We start from the raw sequence: 18807 nt of genomic DNA, 5'->3' as shown, positions 1-18807 counted from the left end.
CTGCGCGGCATCAACCCCCCCTCGCCCCCACCCGTGGTCAGGGATGTTCGGGTGGGGTGGCAAAGCCGGGGTCTGGCAGCGTGCCCTGATGGCACGGGGTGCTCCCAGCCCTTGGTGAGTGGTTGAGGGCCACTGGTGAGATGAGTTTGGCGCGGTCTCTGTGCTGGCAGCCTCGGAGAGAACTGGAAAACATCTGGATGTCGCATCTCGTCGCTGTCCAGAGGTTCGGGGTTCCAGGGTACAGCTCCATCCTGCCCTGCCCTGGGAAAGCAACCGCCCCAAAGCCCTATCCCGAGGACAGAACCAACCCCAGCCATGGAGCACGGTGCTCCCAGTGCCGGGGTGCAGGGGAATCGCTCTGCACCACGCAGGATCATGGCCTGGAGCTGCCCTAATGATAATGGGGGAAAAATGGCCTGCCCCCCCCCCCCCCGGACAGTGCCCAGGGCCTCAGCCCTTGCACGCTGCACCCTGTGCCAGCCGCACCGTGCAATCCCCACCCTGCACTGCACAGGGCCACATGCACTGCGGGAGATGCGCAATTAACACCGTGCAATTAACACCGTGCAATTAACACCGTGCAATTTGCACCGTGCAATGGGGACCGTGCAACGAACACCGTGCAACGGCCACCGTGCAACGGCCACCGTGCAATCGCCACCGTGCAATCGGCTCCGCGCAATCAGCACTTGCAATTAATTAACACCGCCCAATTAACGCCGCCAGCGCAGGGCGCGCCACGCACTTTTCCACGCCCCTCCCGGCCCCTTTAAGCCTAAACCCCGCCTCCCCAACCCTGCGGGGAAGTTGGCGGCAGGGCTAACCAATGGAAAGCGAGCTGGCCTGGCGGGGTGACCAATGGACGGCGAGCGGGGTGGGCGGGGACAGCGCGGCGGAGGCCCGGGGACGCGGTGAGTGCCGTGGCGCATGCGCGCAGGCAGGCGGGGCGGGCGGGCGAGCGGGAGGGGGGGGCTGCAGGCGCCCTGCGCCCCTTCCCTCCTGCACCCCCCCAAACCCCCCCCTTGCACCCCAAAGCTCCCCCCAACCCCTTCCCCCGCTGCACCCTGCACACCCCAGCCTTTCCCCTTACTGCACCCCGCAGCCCCCCAAACCCTCCCTGCACCCCAAAAGCCCTTCCCCCCGTTGCACCCCGGCAGCCCCCCCCCTCCCCAAACCCAAACCCAAACCCCTTCCCCTGTTGCACCCCGCAAACCCCCGGCCTAGACCCGAGGCCCTCCTCTGCTGCTGAGCCTCTCAGCCCACCCTGCAGTCCCGCAGCCCCTTCTCCCGCTGCCCCCCGCAGCCCTGCACCCCCCTTCCCAGCCCAGCACCCCCCCTCTCACCCTGCAGCCCAGCACCCCGGCCTCGCACCCTGCAGCCCGCCTCGCCTTTCCCCTCTTGCGCCCTGCAGCCCAGCTCCCCCCCCTGCAGCCCCCGTTCCCCCCCGTTCCCCTTCCCCGATAGCCCCCTGCAGTCCAGCACACCCTGGCCCCCTCAGCCCGCCGATTTCTCCCCCTGGTCCAGCCCCCCGTGCACCCCGTTGCCCAGCGAACCCTTCTACCCCACCCCGGGCATCATCCCCCAGTCGAGCAGGCCCGTTCTTCCCAGCGTTCCCCAGTCTAGCCGCCCCTTTCCCCCCAGCGTTCCCCAATCCAGCAAACCCTTTCCCCCCTACCTCCTCCAGTCCAGCAAACCCTTCACCTATTTCAGCTTTCCCTGTATCCTCCAGTCGAGCCAGCCCTTCCCCTACCGCAGCCCCCCCCGCATCCCCAAATCCAGCGAGCTTTTCCCCTACAGCCCCCTGTACGGCCTGCAGTCGAGCCGGCCCTTTCCCTACTGTGCCCCCCCATGCCTCCCCCAGTCCAGCAAGCCTTTCCACTACCGCAGCCCCCCCCGCCTCCCCAAGCCCAGTGACCCCTTCCCTTACTATTTCCCTTCCTACACGCTGCAGTCCAGCCAGCCCTTCCCCTCCTGCGCCCCCCTGGGCGTCCCCCAGTCGAGCAGACCCTTTCCCTACTGCACCCCCCCCTGCATCGCGAAGGCCACCGAGCTCTTCCCTTGCTACGTGCCCCCCCAGCCCAGCAGATCCTTCCCCAGTTACACCCCGCTCCACGTCCCCCAGTCCAGCAAGCCCTTCCCCTCCAGCACCCTGCCGGCACTGGGAGACCCCTTCCCTCATTGCACCTCCCCGTGCACCCCGCAATCGCCGGACCCCCTCCCTCACCGCCTCCTCCAGCCCACCCAGCGCCGGGGCTCCCTGTCCCCCCGCCTGCACGTCTGGGGGGTGCCCTCCCCACCCCAAAACCCCGCTACCCCCTGAGTGGGTGCCTGAGGGCTCTGCTCCCCCCCCAATTCCCCATCCAGCCTGAGGGGCTCCCCCCCCACCCCCGACCCCGCTCCCATGGGGGAAGCTCCAGTGCCGGAGCTGGATGCGGTGCTGGGTGGCGGCGGTTGGGACGTGGGGGCGAGCTTCGAGGGTGTCCCCCCCCCCACCGTCCCCATCCGCCTGGGGAGGAACGCCTGCTACGTCGTCTTGGCCGTGCTCTTCAACGAGGAGGTGAGGCAGCCCCCCGCGGGACACCCCCCCACACCCCACCCCGGTGCCCCCCGGTGCCCACCCGACCCTTCTCCCTCCTCCCCGCAGGACAAGGTGCTGCTGGTGCAGGAGGCCAAGCCCGAGTGCCGCGGGAGGTGGTACCTGCCGGCCGGGAGGATGGAGCCCGGCGAGAGCATCGTGGCTGCCATGCGGAGGGAGGTGAAGGAGGAGACGGGGCTGGAGTGCGAACCCCTCACTTTGCTGGCGTTGGAGGAGAGGGGGCCGGCGTGGATCCGCTTCGCTTTCCTCGCGCGCCCCACCGGTGCGTGCCTGGGCCCGTTTGGTGCTCTGAAGGGGCGTGGGAAGGATGCGGCTCGCTTGACGCATTCCCTGCCAGCCCTGTGCCGGGGCATCCGTGTTCCCTGCCAGCTCCATGATGGGCATCAGTGTCCCCTGCCACCTTTATGCCAGGGCATCGCCGTTCCCTGCCGGCACCGCCACCGGTACGGCCATCCCCCCACAAACCCCGTGCTGGGGTATCGGTGTCACCTATCAGCCCCGTGATGGGGTCTCGGTACCCCCCACCAGACCCGTGACCGGGCATCGGCACCCCCTGCCAGCCCAGTGCCGGGGTCCTGCTGTCCCCTACCACCCCTGTGCCAGGGCATCGCTGTCTCTCTGCCCGCAGGTGGGACCCTGAAGACCCTGAAGGAGGCTGACGCCGAGTCTCTGCAAGCGGCGTGGTGGGCCGGAGACCCCTGCGCCCTGCCGCTGCGAGCCCTGGACATCCTGCCCTTGCTGGACCTCGCCGCCCGCTACCGCCGCAGCCCCCCGCATCCCCCCACGCTGCCGCAGGAGCTGCCCTGCGCCCTGCTCTGCTTGCGGCTTCTGGTGGCCTTCGCCAACGACGCCGGGGACCTTTGGGTTCTGCTGGGCACCGCTGGGACCCCCCACCTGCCCGTGGTGGCCTGCGGCATGACCCCGGCTGAGGTCCGCGGGGGTCTCCGCCTGCCCGTCCTGCGGCTGCTGCGCGACTGCGGGCCGTCGGACCTCTGCCCGGGACCCCTGGGGTTGCTGGGGCTGCAGCACCGGGCTGGGGGTCCCGGCGGGGCTGACGGCATCTGTTTCAATGTGCTGCTGAGCATCCCTCCCGGCAGCCCTGGGGCTGTCCCCCCTGAGCCGTGCGGCCCCGCTTTCCGTTGGTGGCACGTGGAGGAGGAGAGCTTGAGGGGCCGGATCCTGCAGCGGCTCCGCACCGTGGGCACGGTGCCCATCCGCAGCTAGTGCCCGGTAAGCCCTGGCAGCCTGGCTTTGGGCACGGGGAGGGGGGGGGCCCAGCTGGGATGTGTACCCGGGGGTCCTGCTTGCAGTGCCAAACGCGAGAGGGCCCCCCCCCATGGCTGGGACGATGTTTTGGGGCAGGACATGGTGCTGTGTCCTGGCTGAGGTGGGGCTGAGAGCCAGCCAGAGCAGAAATAAATTTGGCTGCTGCTTCTTGCATCCACCTGGCCGTGGCTGAAAGCGGGGCGGGAGTGGTGGGAATGGGGAGCTCGGTTTTGGGGGATGCTTGGGAAGGGGGACTGGCGCAGTATAGATGGCAGGGGCACAGTATGTGGTGCTGAGCTCACGGCTTTATTGTAGTAGAGTCCCATCACCCAGGGGACACGGTACCTGGCCGTGTGGGGTTTGGGATGCACCATCCCCACGAGACAGGAGCCACAAACACACACACACACAGACACCCCCCCTGTACCTCAGAGCTGGGGGAGATGATTGAGTTCTTGCAGCCGAGGGGGTGGCATTGCCCCACGCAGGCAGAGGACAGCACCGTGCCTGCACATCCTATTATTGCCCAAAAAAATCCTGCTTGAGGTTGGTGGGGCCTCGGGGCACCTCCGACATGGGGCAGGGGGAGCAGGAACCCACCACCCAGGAGGAAACGCAGCATGGTTCACATCATTGCACCCAGAGGGGCCGCATCCTGCACCGGGGAGGTGGCATCACCTCCGGGTTGGCCAAGGCGGTGGCAAAGGATTCTGCGCCTCCTCTTCCTCCGCGAGGCTGGTGTCCTTCTCAGGGTGCCACCACCATGCCCGGCTACTGGGGACGTACTGGTCCGAGTGGTCCACTGGTGGCTACCAGCATATGGGTTGGGCCATCCCCAGTGGCCACCGTAGCCCAGCCAAAGAGGGGGTGCTCAGCGGGGGAGCTGCGGAGCAGCAGCTCAGGGGGGCCCCTCCGGCGGTCCCTTGACCAGGGCGATGGCAGCCAGCTCCTTGCAGAACTCCTCCAGCACCACCACTCCCTTGAAGAGCATCGTGTGGTCCATTCTGCGGGGAGATGAGCAATGGGGTACACTCCCCCTCAAAGGGCATGCATTGCCCCCATCCCTTATCATCCCGTTCCCCCCCCCCCCCCACTTACTGCTCTCCGGGCACCAGTCCCATGAGCTGCCGGCGCACCAGGAGCAGCTTGGCCCTAAAATGGGGCACACGCTGGAGTCGCTGCATCAGGTCCCCAATTACCTGCGTGGGAGATGGGGGGAAGAGTCAGGTCCCATTTTGAGGGGGTGTCCCTGTCCCGTTTGTCGTTCCCCCCCCCAGCCCCAGCAGGTGACATTACCCTGACGAGGACGGAGAAAAGCGAGCGGCAGCCGGGTGCCAGGTTGAGGTAGGGGTCCAGCAGGTACTCGTGGAGGTGGGGATGGGGGAAGGCAGCCAGGCGGGATAGCACCGAGGTCACCTGCAGGTTCAGGCTGTAGGGCTGGGGCAGCACAGGGGGAATCCTCAGCAGGAGCCGGCATGGCTGATCCCCCCCCCCCCCCCCCGCCACGGCATCCCCTGACAGGGATCTGAGCCCGTCCCTACCAACGGGAGCTTGGTGGCTGCAAATGCTGCCGATGCTCTCGGCCACTTTACCCCCGGTGCTGGTAATAACCATGGGAAGCCAAAGCATCCTCGATTCAAACCGCCCCCCCCCCCCCCAGCCAAGAGAAAGGCTGTGCCCCCCTGGAGAGCCTTTGGGGCAAAAGCCCCCCCAGCCGTGCCAAGGCGAGGGGCAGAGCATCGTCCTCAGCATCCTGACCGACCACCCCCGTACCTGGTCCAGGATCCGGGTCATCCTGTCAAACAGAACCTTGAGGAAATGGCCCTCGTAAAAAGCCGTTTCGGGGTAGCAGGCATCAAGGGGTCGGGGGGCCGGGGGCCACCCCCACGGGGCCGCGTTGGCACGGCACGCCTGGACCTGGCAGGGGGGGTGATGGTGGGTGAGAGCCAGAGCAGGGGGCCATCACCACCAGGGATGGGGACCCCCCCCCCCCCACCCCGACCCCGTAGCCGCTCACCATGCCCAGGGCATCGTGCACGTAGGTGTCGTAGCCACCTTCCTCCATGCACGAGGAGGTCTTCGCCTCCTCGGGGACCAGGCAGAGGAAGCTGGAAGAGAGGGGAGAGCGATGGGGAGGGGGATACGCCCCCCCACCCCCCCACCCCATGCTGGAGCAGCCCCTGCAAATCCCTACCTGCTGACCACCTCGCTCACTTGCCCCTTCCCCGACGGGGCTGATCCCAGCAGAGGTTTTTTTGCCGATCCAAAGCCGGCATCTGGGAAGCCATCGGTGAAATACGGATCCTCCTCCAGGTCCCTGTGGGCCCAGCGCAGGGGTGTTTGTTAGCCGGGTGGGCACCAAGGGGCTGCCCCCCTCCTCGCCCTGCCCCGGTCCCTCTCGCTCACAGCCCATCCTCGTCGGGGTCCGGCTCGGGGGGTCCGCGCTCGTCGGGTACAGGGGGACTGCGCTGCAGGTAGCCCCTCGCCTGTAGGTTCCTCAGCGCCAAGCTGTGCGCCACGTGCTCGTGGGGTTTCCGCAGGAGCTCCTCGAAAAGCCGCAGGCTGGCCAGGCTGATCTGCGGCACGGCGAGTGGGGTGAGACCACCGGCGCTGCCCCTCGGCATCACCCGTGTCCCGGACCCACCGTGTCAGGATGGGGCTCACCTCGTCGGAAAGGTGGTTGCAGCGGTCGATGAGTTGGGTGCGCAGAGGGTGGGGGGTATCCTCGGGGGTCTCGGGGCGCCGGTCTGATCCCAGCAGGAAAAGCACGAGGCAGTGGAGAAGGGGAGGCGAGCGGATCTGCCGCACCGTCCCCGTCAGCACGGCCGTGGCGCTGAGGACGTCGAGCTCGGACCTGCCGGGGACAGGGTGGGATGCTGCGAGGGGTGGGATGCTGCAGGCACCACAGCGTCTCACAGCAGGGAAAAAGGAGGCGCAGGCGAGGGAAACCCCAAAGGGGGTCCCTGATAGACAAACTCTCCCCCCAGCTGCTGTCTCGTGCCTCAGACACTCACATCTGCAGGAGCTGCGGCTGCAGGATGCCCCGGAAAAACTTTTCCTCCACGGCCTCAGCGATGGCATCCGCCACGACCTGTGGGTGACGGTAGAGGCTGAGCCGCGGTGCAGGCAGGGGGCTACCCGTGCTCTGCAAAGTCGGCCGGGTGCTCCTTACCGGGTGGGCGCCTATCACCAGCTCATCGAGGTAGTCCAGCCAGCTGAAGAAGGCAGCCAGGTTCTCCTTCCCTGGGAAAACCCCGTCGCCGGCAGCATCACCCTGCGACCTGCACGGGGTAGAGGACGTGTGGCTGCGGCAAAGCCTCGGCGGTGCCCAGGGATGACCCTGCCCAGCGCCCACCTTACCTCCAGCTGACCCTCTCCAGGGCGAGGACGTCGGCGGGGTCGGTGGAGGTGGGCACGGCGCTGTAGAGGTCACAGAGATGCTCCGTCAGCAGCTGGCACAGGGTGCTGCTCCGCACCAGGCAGGCAGCAGCCGCCTCCTGGGCGAGCCCGACGAGCAAAAGCAGGTTTTCCCGAGCCTTCAGCGCGACCCTGCTCTTCTGCGAGGAGGAGGAGGAGGAGGAGAGAGGCAGCGTCACACGACTGCGGTGCCCACCGTCCCCTCCTTGCCAGCCCTTTCCACCTACCTTGCTCTTGCACAGCCCCATCAAAGACGTGATGAGGTTGCTGTCCCTCCGTGACGGGGAAGGCTCGGCTTGGCGGGGGCTGGCAGCGGCGGCGGTGCCCGAGGGATGCTCGGCACCCTCTTCCACGGGGCTGGCTGGCAGCTCCTGGGCTCTCCTCCCATTCAGAATGTTCTTGCCCTGGAGAGGAAGAGGAGCAGCAAAGCATCGTAGCCACCATCTTTCTCCCACTAACCCCGATTTGCTTTGCGGTGGCGATGGAGCCGCAAAGCACGTGAAAAAGCTCGATTAAATGAGCCAAACCCCACAGCTGACCCCATACACGTCCCACCGGCACAGGGATGGCCGAGGGCTGCTCACCTCCAGGATGTATGCCAGCAGGGTGGGATCCTGCTTGATCTTCGTGCAGAGGACGGCCACGAACTGCACCTCTTCCTTCTCCACGCCGGAGCCCAGGCGGTCACCGCTGAGCTGGAGCAGCTTCTGGCAGGGCAAGGAGAGGGCTGCTGGGCTGCTGGCTGCTCTCCCACCCTGCCCGGGTGCAGCAGTGCCGCCCCATTACCGCGGGCGTTCCGCTACCGTTCCCGGTAGCGTTTGGCAGGGATGGTGGCCAACCCCAGCACACGGCATCGCCGGTGGCACCGCCGGCCCCCCCGACAAGCCCCCCAGCGCGGGTCTCACCTGCACCGGTCTGTGCACGTTGAGGTAGTGCAGGAGTGGGTGCTGCACCTGGCTCAGCACCCGGCTGAAGAAGAGGAGGACCTGCTGCCTCATCCCGGGGGGATACTGGGAGGGAGATGGGGAGAGGCAACGGTGAGAGCCCAGTTACCTGTTTCTGTACCTGATTACCCTGTAATTGCCCCAAATTGCCTGCTGGGTCACCCAGCAGTCAGTGTGGGTGGCTTACAAGAACACTCTCAGCAGAGACCCCAGGTTTGCTCCCCCGAAATGATGGAAATGGGCCCATGGACCCCCCAGTCCTCCCACCTGCCCCAGGCTCTTCTCCCTTTAGCAATTAGGGATTGAACTTTCTTGCAGAGAAAAAAAACAGGGGGATTATTTCCCCTTTTCCCGCTGCTACAATGCTAGCGACGAGGACTTAAAGCCCAGCACCCCAAAAAACCAAATCCTCATGGCCACAGAAGGGCCAGCGCACGTTTCCGAAGCCCAACCTGCGCTAGCGTTCGCTTATGTTTGAATAAAAGGCTATTTATAGGGAGCTTCCCTATTATTAACAACAAAGGAACAGCAGAGCGTTACATTTGGGCAATATTTACTTCGAGAGGGGGCTGTCTAAAAACACTTTGTCCTGCGAACCCAAGCAGCCACGTGCCAGTTGTGCAAACAGGCTGCTGATGTAAAAAACACCCTTCCCGCGCACGCCGGCGTGCGATGGGGTGCAAAAGCCGTTCGGAGGAGCAGCAAAAAAAGGATCCCAATGGGGATCTTCCACCGAGCAATCCAGCCCCCCCCCCCCCAAAAAAAGCCAAGCACCCTGACCAGCTCGCACTCCACAAACTCCCGCTGCCCAGCTAGAAGAGCTTCAAAATTAACATTACTGAGCAGCACCACGCAAAGCAGCTGGAAAAGGCTGCGGGTGCTGCAGCGCAGGGGGGCTCAGCCCCCCCCCCCCCCCCAAACGGTGCCTGTACACCCACCTCCGCCTTGCCCAGCGTGCTGAGGGTCTCCAGGACTTTGTGCTGCAGCAGGTACTCGAGGCACGGGCCGGCTTCTCCCACCGGGTGCTGCTTCTCCTCGTACACCAGGATGTCCAGCATCTGTTTGAGGCGCCAGGGGATGTCCGTCTGTCTGGCAGGGATGCTCTCATCTGCGGACACGGGAATCGGGAGCTCCGGCATGTGTGTCCCCCCCCACCCAAGGCACCGGCAGCGTGCCACCGGGCTCGGCAAGGGATGCGATTCACGGTGGGGTGCTCGGGTGGAAATTGCGGGGTGCTCGCCAGCAGCACCCCGAGCCGTGCTGGCCCAGAATCCCTCTCCAGCGTCGCTAGCGGGGACGACGCTAGATGGCAATGTGATGGTGGAGTCCCAGCAGCACTCGAGGCTTCTCCTTCCGCTCATGGCCTAGCAAGCTGCCGCCGTCCCCGCCGGGGCCGGAGCTGTGGTCGGAGATGCCGGCTGTGCCGCCGGGCTGTGGGGTGCTGCCTGGCACTGCCAGCCCTAAAGACCCTCCGGCACGGCCCAGGAGGGGAAGGGGCGGTGGGGGTCAAGCGGGAAGGACCGAGATCCTGCCGGGGAAAGGGCTGAAGCTCTCCAGGCCCTGTTTTTAGTGTTCCCGGAGAGCAGCGTGTTCCCGGAGAGGGACGTGCCCCAGCCTGCAGACGCTCCCATGAGCATCCGCACCCACTCAAACCCCCCTGTGCTGACCCCACCGGTGTGTGTGTGTGGGGGGGTTCAGGGCCAGGCAGGGCCAAGCACCCAGCTGGATAATTCCTCCTGGGTTACGGGAAAGGGTGTCCCATGCCAAAGCCCCGCATGCCGGGTCAGCTGCGCTGCGGTCGGCTCGGTGCCCTGCTAATGCATGGGGTCCCGTCCCAGGGCAGGGGGTCCCGTCCCAGGGCAGGGGGTCCCGTCCCAGGGCAGGGGGTCCCATCCCAGGGCACGGGGTCCCGTTCCAGGGCACGGGGTCCCATTCCAGGGCACGGGGACCTTATTCCCAGGGCACAGGGTCCCATCCCAGGGCACGGGGACCTTATTCCCAGGTGATAGGACCCTACCTTAGGGCACGGGAGCCCTCTCCCAGGAGACGAGGACCCTGTTCCCCCACCACAGGGACCCCATCCTAGGGCACGGGGACCCTCTCCCCGCACCCCACTCACCCGTGGCCTCCAGATAGTAGCCGGTGATACCCTTCCAGTGCTCGGTGAAGGCTTCCAGCAGGTCCACGCTGGGTTCCCGCTGCACACACCGAAGCCAGGGTCAGGGGGTGCACAGAAACCCACCCCCCCCCAGCTCCTCTCCTCGTTCCCGGTCCCACCGTGCCCCCCCCCCCCCCCCCCTCCTCCCCACTCACCGTCTCCACCGCTTGCTGCAGCAGTGCACCCAACCGGCTCAGCATGGTTGCACCCACCGGGCACCGACCCCGGGGGCCGGGGCCGGTCCCGGTACCGGTCCCGCTCCGCTGCGCCCCGGAGCGGCTCCGCTGCGGTGGCTCCGCCCGGCGCCGGGCGGGGAGGACGGCTCGGTTGCGGTACCTCCCCCCGGTAACTCCGGGATTCCGGCTTCGGGTGGGTTTGGGAAGCGAGGGATGGAGGAGGGGGGATGGGGATGGGGGTGGGGGAGCGGGGGGGATTGCGGGGAGGGAGGGGGGGCGGTTGGAGGTGTTGGGGCTGGGGGGGGGGGGTTGGAGGAGGATTTGGGGTGGGGGGTTTGGAAAGGTCCCTTAGACCTAAAATTGCTCCGGGGGGAAGCCCTTGCGGGGACACACGGACCCCCCCGTGCACCGGGACGGGGAGAGCCCCCCCTGCACACCTCGCACTGGGATGGGGACAGGCCCCCCCCCCCCCCCCCCAGGACAAGAACAGCCCCCTCCCCAGCTCACCTCTTCCCACAGCACAACCGGGTAGAAGCCAAGTCTTACCATTTTTTTTTAATTTTTTTTTTTTTTTAATCCTTAAAAAAAACCCAACATGTTTCTACAATTAAAAACAAGCCATGACAAACACAGCTGCTGGAAAGCAGCCCAGGGCCCAGCCCGGGTCCCGCCAACTCCAGGGAAGGTGCAATTAAGTGCCCCAAGCAGCCCCCAGCTGCGTGTGTGTCCCCCCCAGCTTGCCTGGTCCAGGGTGTATCCGCACCCAACCCTGTGAGTGGGTGTCCCCGAGTGGGGGGGGACGGACGACTGGGGTGCTGCCGGTGCACCGTTTTGACCAGACCCGCATCAGGGTCAGAGCCAGCAGCTCGCGAGGTTGCAACCACAAAATCCGTGTCCCAAAACCAAGGTGCTGGGATGGGCGAGAAGGCAGCGAGCCTGCGAGGGGCTCGCCACCCTCCAGCCCTCATGCCAGAGAAACTAGAAACCCGCAGACGGAGAGTTTATATGTATGTATATATATATATAAAAAATAGATGTGCGTAGTTGTAGCATTGATACTGATGGTTAAAAAAACAGATACCAGGCTGGTCCTGCACGATCCACGTGCAGCCCTACGTTCTGCTGAGAGACGCCCGGTCCGGCAGGTACGTTTGCGTGTCGGGGGCTGCCCCGGGGCCGCTGCAGCACTGGTCACATCGCAGACTTCATCTCCCACTCCTGGAGAGCGGCCGAGATGGGTGGTCAACCCCCCTGCATCCCACCGCCACGTGTGGTACCCGGCTCACCTTAACTCTGCCCACCCCACGCGGGTCCCCGCCGGTACCTTTCTCTTCTGCAGCACTTTTCCCTTTTCGACGAGGACCGGGGAGGGAGATGGCTTCAGGGCACTCTTTGCCGATGCGGTGCGCTTCAACAGCGGCGCGAGGAATGAACCCTGCCGGAAAAACGAAGCAGAGAGAGGGCGATGCCCGCCCTCCTGAACCCTTCATGCTTCCCACAGCCTCTGCCCATCCCCAGTGTCCCCCCAACCTCGGAGCCGGCCGAGCTGGCGGTAGCGGCGATGTGACCCTTCAGCGACTTGCCGATGGCCAGCAGGTTCATCTCGGAGCCGGCTTTCAGCCTGCCCTTCATGCGGCAGGCCCTCTCCAGCTGCCCCACCTTCTCCTCCAGTTTGGGGAAGGCTCTCTTCCCTGCAAGGACAGCAGGGGCACTGCCAAGCCCGGGTACCCCCCGACCCCGCTGGCTGCTCGGGCAAAGGCCAGGCACCCCCCGGCAAAGGGGCAGATCCCCTCTGCGCTCCTACCGATGAGGATATCCAGCCCATCCCGAGCCCCTTTCCTCTCGGGAAGCGTCAGGGTGCGCTGGGACTGGGGGAGATCCCTGCTCCGGAGCTCGGGGCTCACCTTCGCCCGCTGCGGGCTGGCAGCCCTGTCCCGGAGAGCTGCCGCCGGTGCTGGGGTGGAAGGGCAGAGGAAGGATGCTCAGGAGGAAGGGCAGAGGAATCGCGGCACACCACCGTGCTCGTGGGCACCGCAACCTCCATCCCAGGGCTGGGGTGCACGGGGGGACCCCACTGCTCCCCTGGATGGAGCATCCAGCCCCCACTCACCTGCGCTGCCCAGGGCATTGCTGCAGGCACCGGCGGGCAGCGCAGACACGGGTCTCTTGCGCTGCCCCGGCACTGCTCGGTCCAAGCTCTGCTGCTGCGGAAAGAAGCCCGGGAGAAGCCCATGGGCAAGCGAATGGTGGGAGCCCGTCGCCCTCACCCTGGGGCTTGCGTAGGGGAGGCCAAGGTGCATCAGCGGAGGTTACCAGCTGCTGCAGGCGCTCCACATTGGAGTAGAGGTGCTTGGGGACCTCGGTCGGTGGGAGCTGCCCGAAGGGGTCATCCATGTAGGCGTTGGGGGTCGGGACACGGCGCAGCAGCAGCCCGCTGCAAGAAGGAGGGGGGTCCCATTACTGCCTGCGGCCCCACAGCAGAGCAGGAGGGCTGGGGCTGGCCGTGCCCCGGCCAGCATCTCCTTACCCTGCAGCAGGGCAGCTGCTGGCATCGCCCAGCCTGGGGGTCTCGGTGGGGGCCCTGTCGCCGGCTGGCTCCCCTCCTCCCCTGGCCCGCAGGGTCTTCAACCAGGCTTCCCTCTCCTCATCCGAACAGGTCTGGCACGGGGCAGAGGGTCCAGGCTCAGCGGGTCTCCCCCCCACCGCCCCGGCGAGGGACACGATGGGTGCTGGGGTGCCACGGCGGTTGCTCACCTGCAGCAGGGCGAGCTCCCGGCCCCGCTGGGCGATGCGGATGCGGAGGCGCTGGGGAGACCCGGCGGCCGCCCCCGGGGAGACCTCGCAGCCCTCCAGCCGCAGGGCGCAGACGGGGCGCTGGGCACCGCCGGGCTCCGGGAACATGCGCAGGGCTCCCTGCCGCACTGCACACCACAGCCGCTGCCACCGCCCGCGCAGCCGCACCGCCAGGAAACCTGTGGGTGCATGCCCCATCAGCGGTGGCACGGGGTGCGGGGACACCCCCTCACCCAGGTCCCCGCACACAGCACCTCCTTTAGCATCCTCGCCGGGCCGGGGGCTGCGGGCAGGGCTCTGCTGGGAGCAATCCTCCTCCTCCTTCTCCTCCTTGCTGAGCTGGGAGCCGGCAGCCTAAGAATGGAGATCCAGAGAGCCCCGTCCCCAGCGGGTTCTAAGCCCCCTGCTTGACCCCCACCCTACGGCAATGCAGCCCTCCCCAGCATCACCCAACGGGGACAGCAGGGCAGGGAATTCGGGGCGTTCTCTCGAGACCCCTGGCAGCCCCTTTCCCGTGCCTGGGTTTCCTGGGGGAAGGACAAGCGGCTCACCCTGCCGAGCCTCGAGGAAGGTGATGCCGGGATGCTGATGGCTGCCAGCCCGCTCGGGGCATCGCTGCTGACCTCTTCGATCACCTGCCGAGGGAGAGGGGGAGCGCTGCAGCCCCGGGCTCCCGCTCCCCCGTCTAACAGGGTTCCAGATACTCCCCAGATGGGAGAGGACCTGGGGACAGACAGGGTCATCCCCAGCCGCTTCGGGAGCACCCCAGCAGGGCTGCATCCCCGTTTTTCTCCCTGCCCACCCCTCCCTCCTGCCCATGCAGAGCTCTGCTAGGCTGCAACACCTCCAAACCTTCCTCCAGTCCTCAGCCTGCTGCCGGCTCTGGAAGCCGATGACCAGCGCCTCGCCAGCCGTCCCCGTCACCTTCAGGCTGTGCGGCATCTTCTTACCACGCTTGGCTTTGTAGGCGACGCGGCAGCCCCGTAGGTCCAGCTCCAGCACCGGCTGCGGGTCGGCGGCACACCTGAAGCACTACGGAAGCACGGCGGGGTCGGCAGAGCTCGGGGACCCGCTCCTACCCTCCATCCATCTTCCTCCAGCCTTCTCACCAGCAGCACATGCTCCCGGACGATGAAAAGCTGCTTTGCCCACTGCCCCAGCCAGCGCTTCCTCCAGAGAAAGCCGCAGAGCTGTGCTTCGGGGCGGCCGAGGGGCTCGGCATCGGGGCCGGCAGCCGGCGGCCGCCGCAGGTAGTGGGCACGGTCCGTCACGCCATCCTCATCCTCCCCGTATGACTCGTAGTGGCTGCTGTCGGTGTCGGCACCGCCTGAGAGCCGGGAGGGTGTCAGGGTGCTTGGCGTATGTGGGTGCTGGGGAGGGGGTGCGGTGGGGTGCTCACCGGAGCCGGTGCATCTGCCGGGGCCGAGGGGTTCGGCATCTTCATAGGAGTCATCGGCTGGTGGGAATGGCGAGATGCCCGGCACCTTGCTCTGGGGAGAGAAGGGATGCTCTGAAGGTGCTGCCCGCCCCCCCCAGGGTGAACCTCACGGGGTCCCCAAGGGACTGCCGGGGGGCTCTGCCCAGACCTGGCAGCCAGCATGGGAACCTTCCCGGCCTGGTCGGATGCCCGTACGAGCAAGGTTGCAGTGCAGGGATGGTCACCGGGTGCCCCTCTCCCATCCCCTGTCCCAGCACAAGCCCCTCTTGTGCACCCACAGCCCCCCAACCTCTCCACCACCCCCGCTTTACCCCTCCATGCAGGCTCAGGGTGCTGACCGGGAGGCACTCACAACCTCTCCCTCCTGTTCCATCCACCATCCTGGTTCCTGGGGAGAAAAGCGGGACTGGCAGCCACGTGCCGGGTCGGCGAGGAGCCGGGCATCCCCGGCCGCACGTGATGAGCCGCTGGCAGAGATGGGGTACGGCTCAGAACATGCAACTCACCCGGGCTGGCCCGGCCCTGCGGGGTTCCCGGGGAAGGCGAGAGGCAACGCATGATCATGTACTCTGCGTCCTCTGCTGCGGGGGGAGCGCCCGGTCACAGCCCCGCTCCCAGCCCCTTCCCTGCTGCCCACCGGGCACTAAGCGGGGGGGCCGCCCCGTTTCCCCCCCTACCCGCAGACCCACGCTCACACGGGGGGCTCTGCAGCCGGGAGAGGAGATCGGCCACCGACTTCTTCTTGGCCCGAGCCGCGGTGCTGAGGTTTTCCCGGTCCAGGATGAGCAGGAAGGACCGCAGGTCCGACAGCAGTTTGTCCAGGTCTGCGGGGGACAGGGACGTGCCATCGTACCCCGCCAGAGGAGGGTGCAGGCAGGGGTGCCTGTCCCCCGCCCACCACACCGGGCAGGGCTGGCAGGGGCTCTCCGGTGCCGAGCAAACAGACGTGGGGATTTACGTGCCCCGTGCCGCCGGCCGTGCCCCCGCTCCCGGCACCTGCCCCGGCTCCGTACAATCCCGCTATTGATGGGCCTGGGGTTCCGGGGGAGGATGAGGAGGGGGGGACGAGGACCCACGCCGCTGAAGGCTCCTCTGTGTGCGCTCACAGAGCGGGTTTGTTCCCGGTTAGGCGAGGGGAGCCGTGGCCGTGGGCCACGCCGGGCAGCCCAACGTGCTGCTCCTCCATGCGGAGGAGGAGGAGGAGGAGGAGGAGGAGGAGGCATGGCACATGGGAGCGGCTGACGAAGGCTTCTCCAGGCATGCCGAAAATGCTGAGCATTCACCCGCTGCCCGCTCCAAGGGCAGGGAGCAGGGTCAGGGCTCGGCACCAGCCGGGGACCCCGACCCTGCCGTGCCAGGAAGGAGGAACGGAGCGGGACAAGGAACAGCTTTGTGCTTCCTCGCCCCGGCCGGGGAAGACGGGAATCCCGCACTCTGCGCAGTGGGATGGGACAGCACTGCCTCCGTCCCGCAGCCCCCTCGAAGTGGAGGAGACCTGGAGAGCCACGGGCACGGGGAGGGGGTCCCGAATGATGGTGGTCCCCTCAGCTCTGGGTCCATGCAAGTGTTTCCTGCGATGGAGAAGCACGTGGCAGAGCAGGACCATGCACAGCCCCAGCCTGGCCCCTCACCCCCTTCCCGCAGAGCCCCCTCGCCCTGGGCACCTCCGGCTGCCACCGCAGGAGCGGTCAGATGTCCCCCGGCCCCCCACCACCACCCGCCCCCCGGGTCCCTGCCTGCCTTCCCCTGGCTCCTTGCTGCTATGCATCTGGAAGTGGTTTGCCTCACTCTGCTCCGGCCGCTCCGGGCTCTGCTCCCTGCTCCCAGCTGGGATAAAATGTTGCAGACCCGCTGTCGAAACCCACTGCCTCCTGGCACGGAGCCTAGCTGTGCCGGCTCCCCCCACGCCGTCCCGCTCTGCTCCCAGCCTCCCTCCTCGCTATCCCCCTGCCATTTCCCAACTGGAAGAGGGACAACCCCAGCGAAGCCACAGCCAGCTGGGAATGCTGCCCTGGCGACTCCCCGCAAAGCCCCGGCTGACCCCAGCATCCTCATGCCCTGCCATATCCCTGCATCCCGCATCGCTCCGGGCTGGCAGGGATGCAACTCATCCCTAAAGACAGCAGCAGGCTCCGGGGGAGGCAAGGGCAGGCAGGGGGAAGGAGCCCGCGATCCCACGTGTGTTACAGGGGACACGGGAGAAGGCCCTGTGGAGGTGTTGGCACGGGGGGAGCACCGTCCCCCTCCCCAGTGTCCCCAGCCGGGGAGCACACACCCCTGCCCGGGGAGGGGGGGGGGAGAGGAAACATCTGGCAGGGCAGCGAGGCTGAGCAATGCCGGAGCTGGGCCCAAACATCTGGATTTCCCTGGAAACTGGGGAAGGGAAAGGGGGGACCAAATCCCTGGGGGGACTGGCGGGGGGGGGGGGGGGGACAGGGGCTGGCTGAGGGGTCCTGTGGGCAGACTGGGAGCGTGGGGGGGTGTGTGTGGGGACTGTCCCTCATGCCCAGTGTGCCTGGCTCTTCCTCTCCCTCCCTTTCTCCTCTCCTCCACCCAGGCCAAATTCCTCGGCAATGACATCTCCGTCCACTCACCCCCCCCCTCAGACCTCCCTGCACCCTGCCCCTGTGTTCCCCCCCCCCACACCAGCCGGCTCTCGATGCCCTCGGTGGGGCAGGAGAACCGTGTCCGGCAGTGCCCGGCCGTGCCCGCAGCCCGGTTCGGAGCAGGCAGGAGTTGCCTTCACCCATGAGGCCACGCCAACTGCCTGCTGCCTGGGCCAAGGGAAAGGAGCCGAGATGAAAAACAGCTGCCTCGGTCTCCAGGGCGGGAGGAAAACGCCCCCCAAACACACAACCGTCTCCAGGCAAAGTGCCCTGCTCCCGTGGGACGTGGCCCAGCCCGATGGCATCCTCATCCTCAGAGGAGGAGGAAGGAGAGGGCTGCCCAAGAGATGCCACGGGAGCGCACGATCCCCGGTGATGCCAGCACCCGGGGGATTTGGGGCTGGCACCTCTGCCCCGTGGCCGTCTGCATTTTTCTTCGTGTAACGATGAGGAAGAGGTGCCCGGGCTCAGCCCTGGACCCCCGTGGGGTGCAAGGGGGAGCAGGGGCTCGGGGTCACCCGAGGGCCCCGCTCTGGAGCTCGGGGTGGCTCTCGCCCAGCATGGGATGACTCAGAGCAGGAGGCTGGAGGCTGCTCCTGGCCGCAGCGTGACCCGGCACTGCGGGAGGCTCTGGGCCACGGCTCGAGGGTGGAGGCGTTTCCCCCCCCCCCCCCCCCCCCAGCCGCTGCACCCCCAAATTACCCCAGGGAGGGTACTGGCAGAAGCCCTGGCATCCCACACCCCGCCACGGCACAGTGCACTGGCACCCCACCGTGTTTGGGGGAGGGCACCCGAGCACCCCAGCCCTGCTCTACCACCCCCAGCCCTGCCACCCCCACCTTATCCCTTGCACCCCCTTCCCTCCCCAGCACCCAGCCCACAGCCCCACGCACCTTCCCACAGCCCCCGACCCCCACTCTCCCCCTTTCGCACGCTCTTTTGCACGCTCTCCTCTTTCCCACGCACCCCCTTTCCCCTTCCACCCCCCTTTTACACGCTTCTGTCCCCCCCCGCTGCCTCAAGCACACTCTCTACCCTCTCTTTCACCCTTTTGCAGGCTTGCACCCCCCCCCACCCTGCAGCCTTGCACCCCTTTGCACACCCCCCCCCCCCTCCATACCTCTCTGCCGGGCCATGGTGCGGGTGCGCTCACATCGCGGCTGGACCGGGACCGGGACCGGGACCTGAACCGGGACCGGGGCAATGTTGGCCCGGCCCGGCTCGGCTCTCACACGCCCTGCGGGCCCCCAGCACAACACAACCCGACCGGGGCGGGGGGAGAGGCGGGGAAGGGCTCCGCATCCTCCTCGGAGCACCACCGCCATCTGCAGGGACCAGGGGCCGGGGGGGGGGGGGGGGAAGGTTGGTGGGGAAGGTGGCGGGGGGGGGGGGGGGAAGCAAAGGAGCGGAGCC

At 67.0% G+C, this 18807-nt stretch overlaps 4 protein-coding genes across 10 annotated transcripts; 2 read left to right on the top strand and 2 right to left on the bottom strand.

The window, feature by feature from the left end:
* The first annotated feature begins 858 nt into the window (after window positions 1–858).
* On the top strand, window positions 859–2320 carry LOC126051839 (uncharacterized). The gene is made up of 2 exons (XM_049831584.1): window positions 859–911; window positions 1465–2320. Exons 1-2 carry the CDS (start codon window positions 859–861, stop codon window positions 2318–2320), a joined length of 909 nt encoding a protein of 302 aa, XP_049687541.1.
* Window positions 2321–2382: 62 nt separating this feature from the next.
* Window positions 2383–4021, top strand: NUDT18 (nudix hydrolase 18). Its single transcript, XM_049830661.1, has 3 exons — window positions 2383–2557; window positions 2645–2858; window positions 3225–4021. The coding sequence occupies exons 1-3, from the start codon at window positions 2402–2404 to the stop codon at window positions 3818–3820; spliced, it is 966 nt and encodes a 321-aa protein (XP_049686618.1). The 5' UTR covers window positions 2383–2401; the 3' UTR covers window positions 3821–4021.
* Window positions 4022–4147: 126 nt separating this feature from the next.
* On the bottom strand, window positions 4148–10719 carry FHIP2B (FHF complex subunit HOOK interacting protein 2B). The gene is made up of 17 exons (XM_049830620.1): window positions 10537–10719; window positions 10343–10421; window positions 9162–9331; window positions 8185–8289; window positions 7864–7986; window positions 7507–7683; window positions 7223–7419; window positions 7035–7143; window positions 6877–6953; window positions 6527–6716; window positions 6269–6438; window positions 6057–6179; window positions 5880–5970; window positions 5636–5779; window positions 5159–5299; window positions 4961–5061; window positions 4148–4866 (listed from the first exon to the last, which is right to left on the bottom strand). The coding sequence occupies exons 1-17, from the start codon at window positions 10579–10581 to the stop codon at window positions 4761–4763; spliced, it is 2148 nt and encodes a 715-aa protein (XP_049686577.1). The 5' UTR covers window positions 10582–10719; the 3' UTR covers window positions 4148–4760.
* A 348-nt stretch (window positions 10720–11067) lies between these two features.
* LOC126051416 (actin filament-associated protein 1-like) lies at window positions 11068–18638 on the bottom strand. Of its 7 annotated transcripts, none has more exons than XM_049830621.1 (17): window positions 18515–18638; window positions 15466–15612; window positions 15295–15369; window positions 15100–15194; window positions 14750–14840; window positions 14460–14677; window positions 14203–14382; window positions 13902–13985; window positions 13605–13704; window positions 13312–13529; window positions 13085–13215; window positions 12871–12991; window positions 12668–12761; window positions 12362–12511; window positions 12088–12248; window positions 11882–11992; window positions 11068–11775 (listed from the first exon to the last, which is right to left on the bottom strand). In XM_049830621.1, the coding sequence occupies exons 1-17, from the start codon at window positions 18528–18530 to the stop codon at window positions 11749–11751; spliced, it is 2019 nt and encodes a 672-aa protein (XP_049686578.1). In that variant the 5' UTR covers window positions 18531–18638; the 3' UTR covers window positions 11068–11748. The 7 variants fall into 7 exon arrangements, with proteins under 7 accessions (XP_049686578.1, XP_049686580.1, XP_049686579.1 ...); XM_049830623.1 differs by having other exon boundaries at window positions 15100–15176; XM_049830622.1 differs by having other exon boundaries at window positions 15295–15366.
* Between the last annotated feature and the right edge of the window lie 169 nt (window positions 18639–18807).

Source organism: Accipiter gentilis, chromosome 28 (assembly GCF_929443795.1).
Source record: "Accipiter gentilis chromosome 28, bAccGen1.1, whole genome shotgun sequence".
Taxonomy (NCBI): domain Eukaryota; kingdom Metazoa; phylum Chordata; class Aves; order Accipitriformes; family Accipitridae; genus Astur; species Astur gentilis.
The sequence above is the reverse complement of the archived record's forward strand: the minus strand, read 5'-3'. Positions and strand labels throughout refer to the sequence as shown.

Excerpts from the sequence above, each read along its gene's own strand:
- NUDT18 (XM_049830661.1), top strand. The coding sequence starts at position 2,402 with ATGGGGGAAGCTCCAGTGCCGGAGCTGGATGCGGTGCTGGGTGGCGGC. Across the intron at positions 2,558-2,644 it reads CCGTGCTCTTCAACGAGGAG|GACAAGGTGCTGCTGGTGCA; the intron begins GTGAGGCAGCCC and ends TCCTCCCCGCAG. Across the intron at positions 2,859-3,224 it reads TTTCCTCGCGCGCCCCACCG|GTGGGACCCTGAAGACCCTG; the intron begins GTGCGTGCCTGG and ends CTCTGCCCGCAG.
- LOC126051839 (XM_049831584.1), top strand. The coding sequence starts at position 859 with ATGGACGGCGAGCGGGGTGGGCGGGGACAGCGCGGCGGAGGCCCGGGG. Across the intron at positions 912-1,464 it reads GGCGGAGGCCCGGGGACGCG|CCCCCTGCAGTCCAGCACAC; the intron begins GTGAGTGCCGTG and ends CTTCCCCGATAG.
- LOC126051416 (XM_049830621.1), bottom strand. Across the intron at positions 12,992-13,084 it reads AGCAGCTGCCCTGCTGCAGG|CGGGCTGCTGCTGCGCCGTG; the intron begins GTAAGGAGATGC and ends TCCTTCTTGCAG. Across the intron at positions 12,762-12,870 it reads TGGAGCGCCTGCAGCAGCTG|CAGCAGAGCTTGGACCGAGC; the intron begins GTAACCTCCGCT and ends TTCTTTCCGCAG.
- FHIP2B (XM_049830620.1), bottom strand. The coding sequence starts at position 10,581 with ATGCTGAGCCGGTTGGGTGCACTGCTGCAGCAAGCGGTGGAGACG. Across the intron at positions 7,684-7,863 it reads TGCTGGCATACATCCTGGAG|GGCAAGAACATTCTGAATGG; the intron begins GTGAGCAGCCCT and ends CTTCCTCTCCAG. Across the intron at positions 5,780-5,879 it reads TGCACGATGCCCTGGGCATG|GTCCAGGCGTGCCGTGCCAA; the intron begins GTGAGCGGCTAC and ends CCCCCCTGCCAG.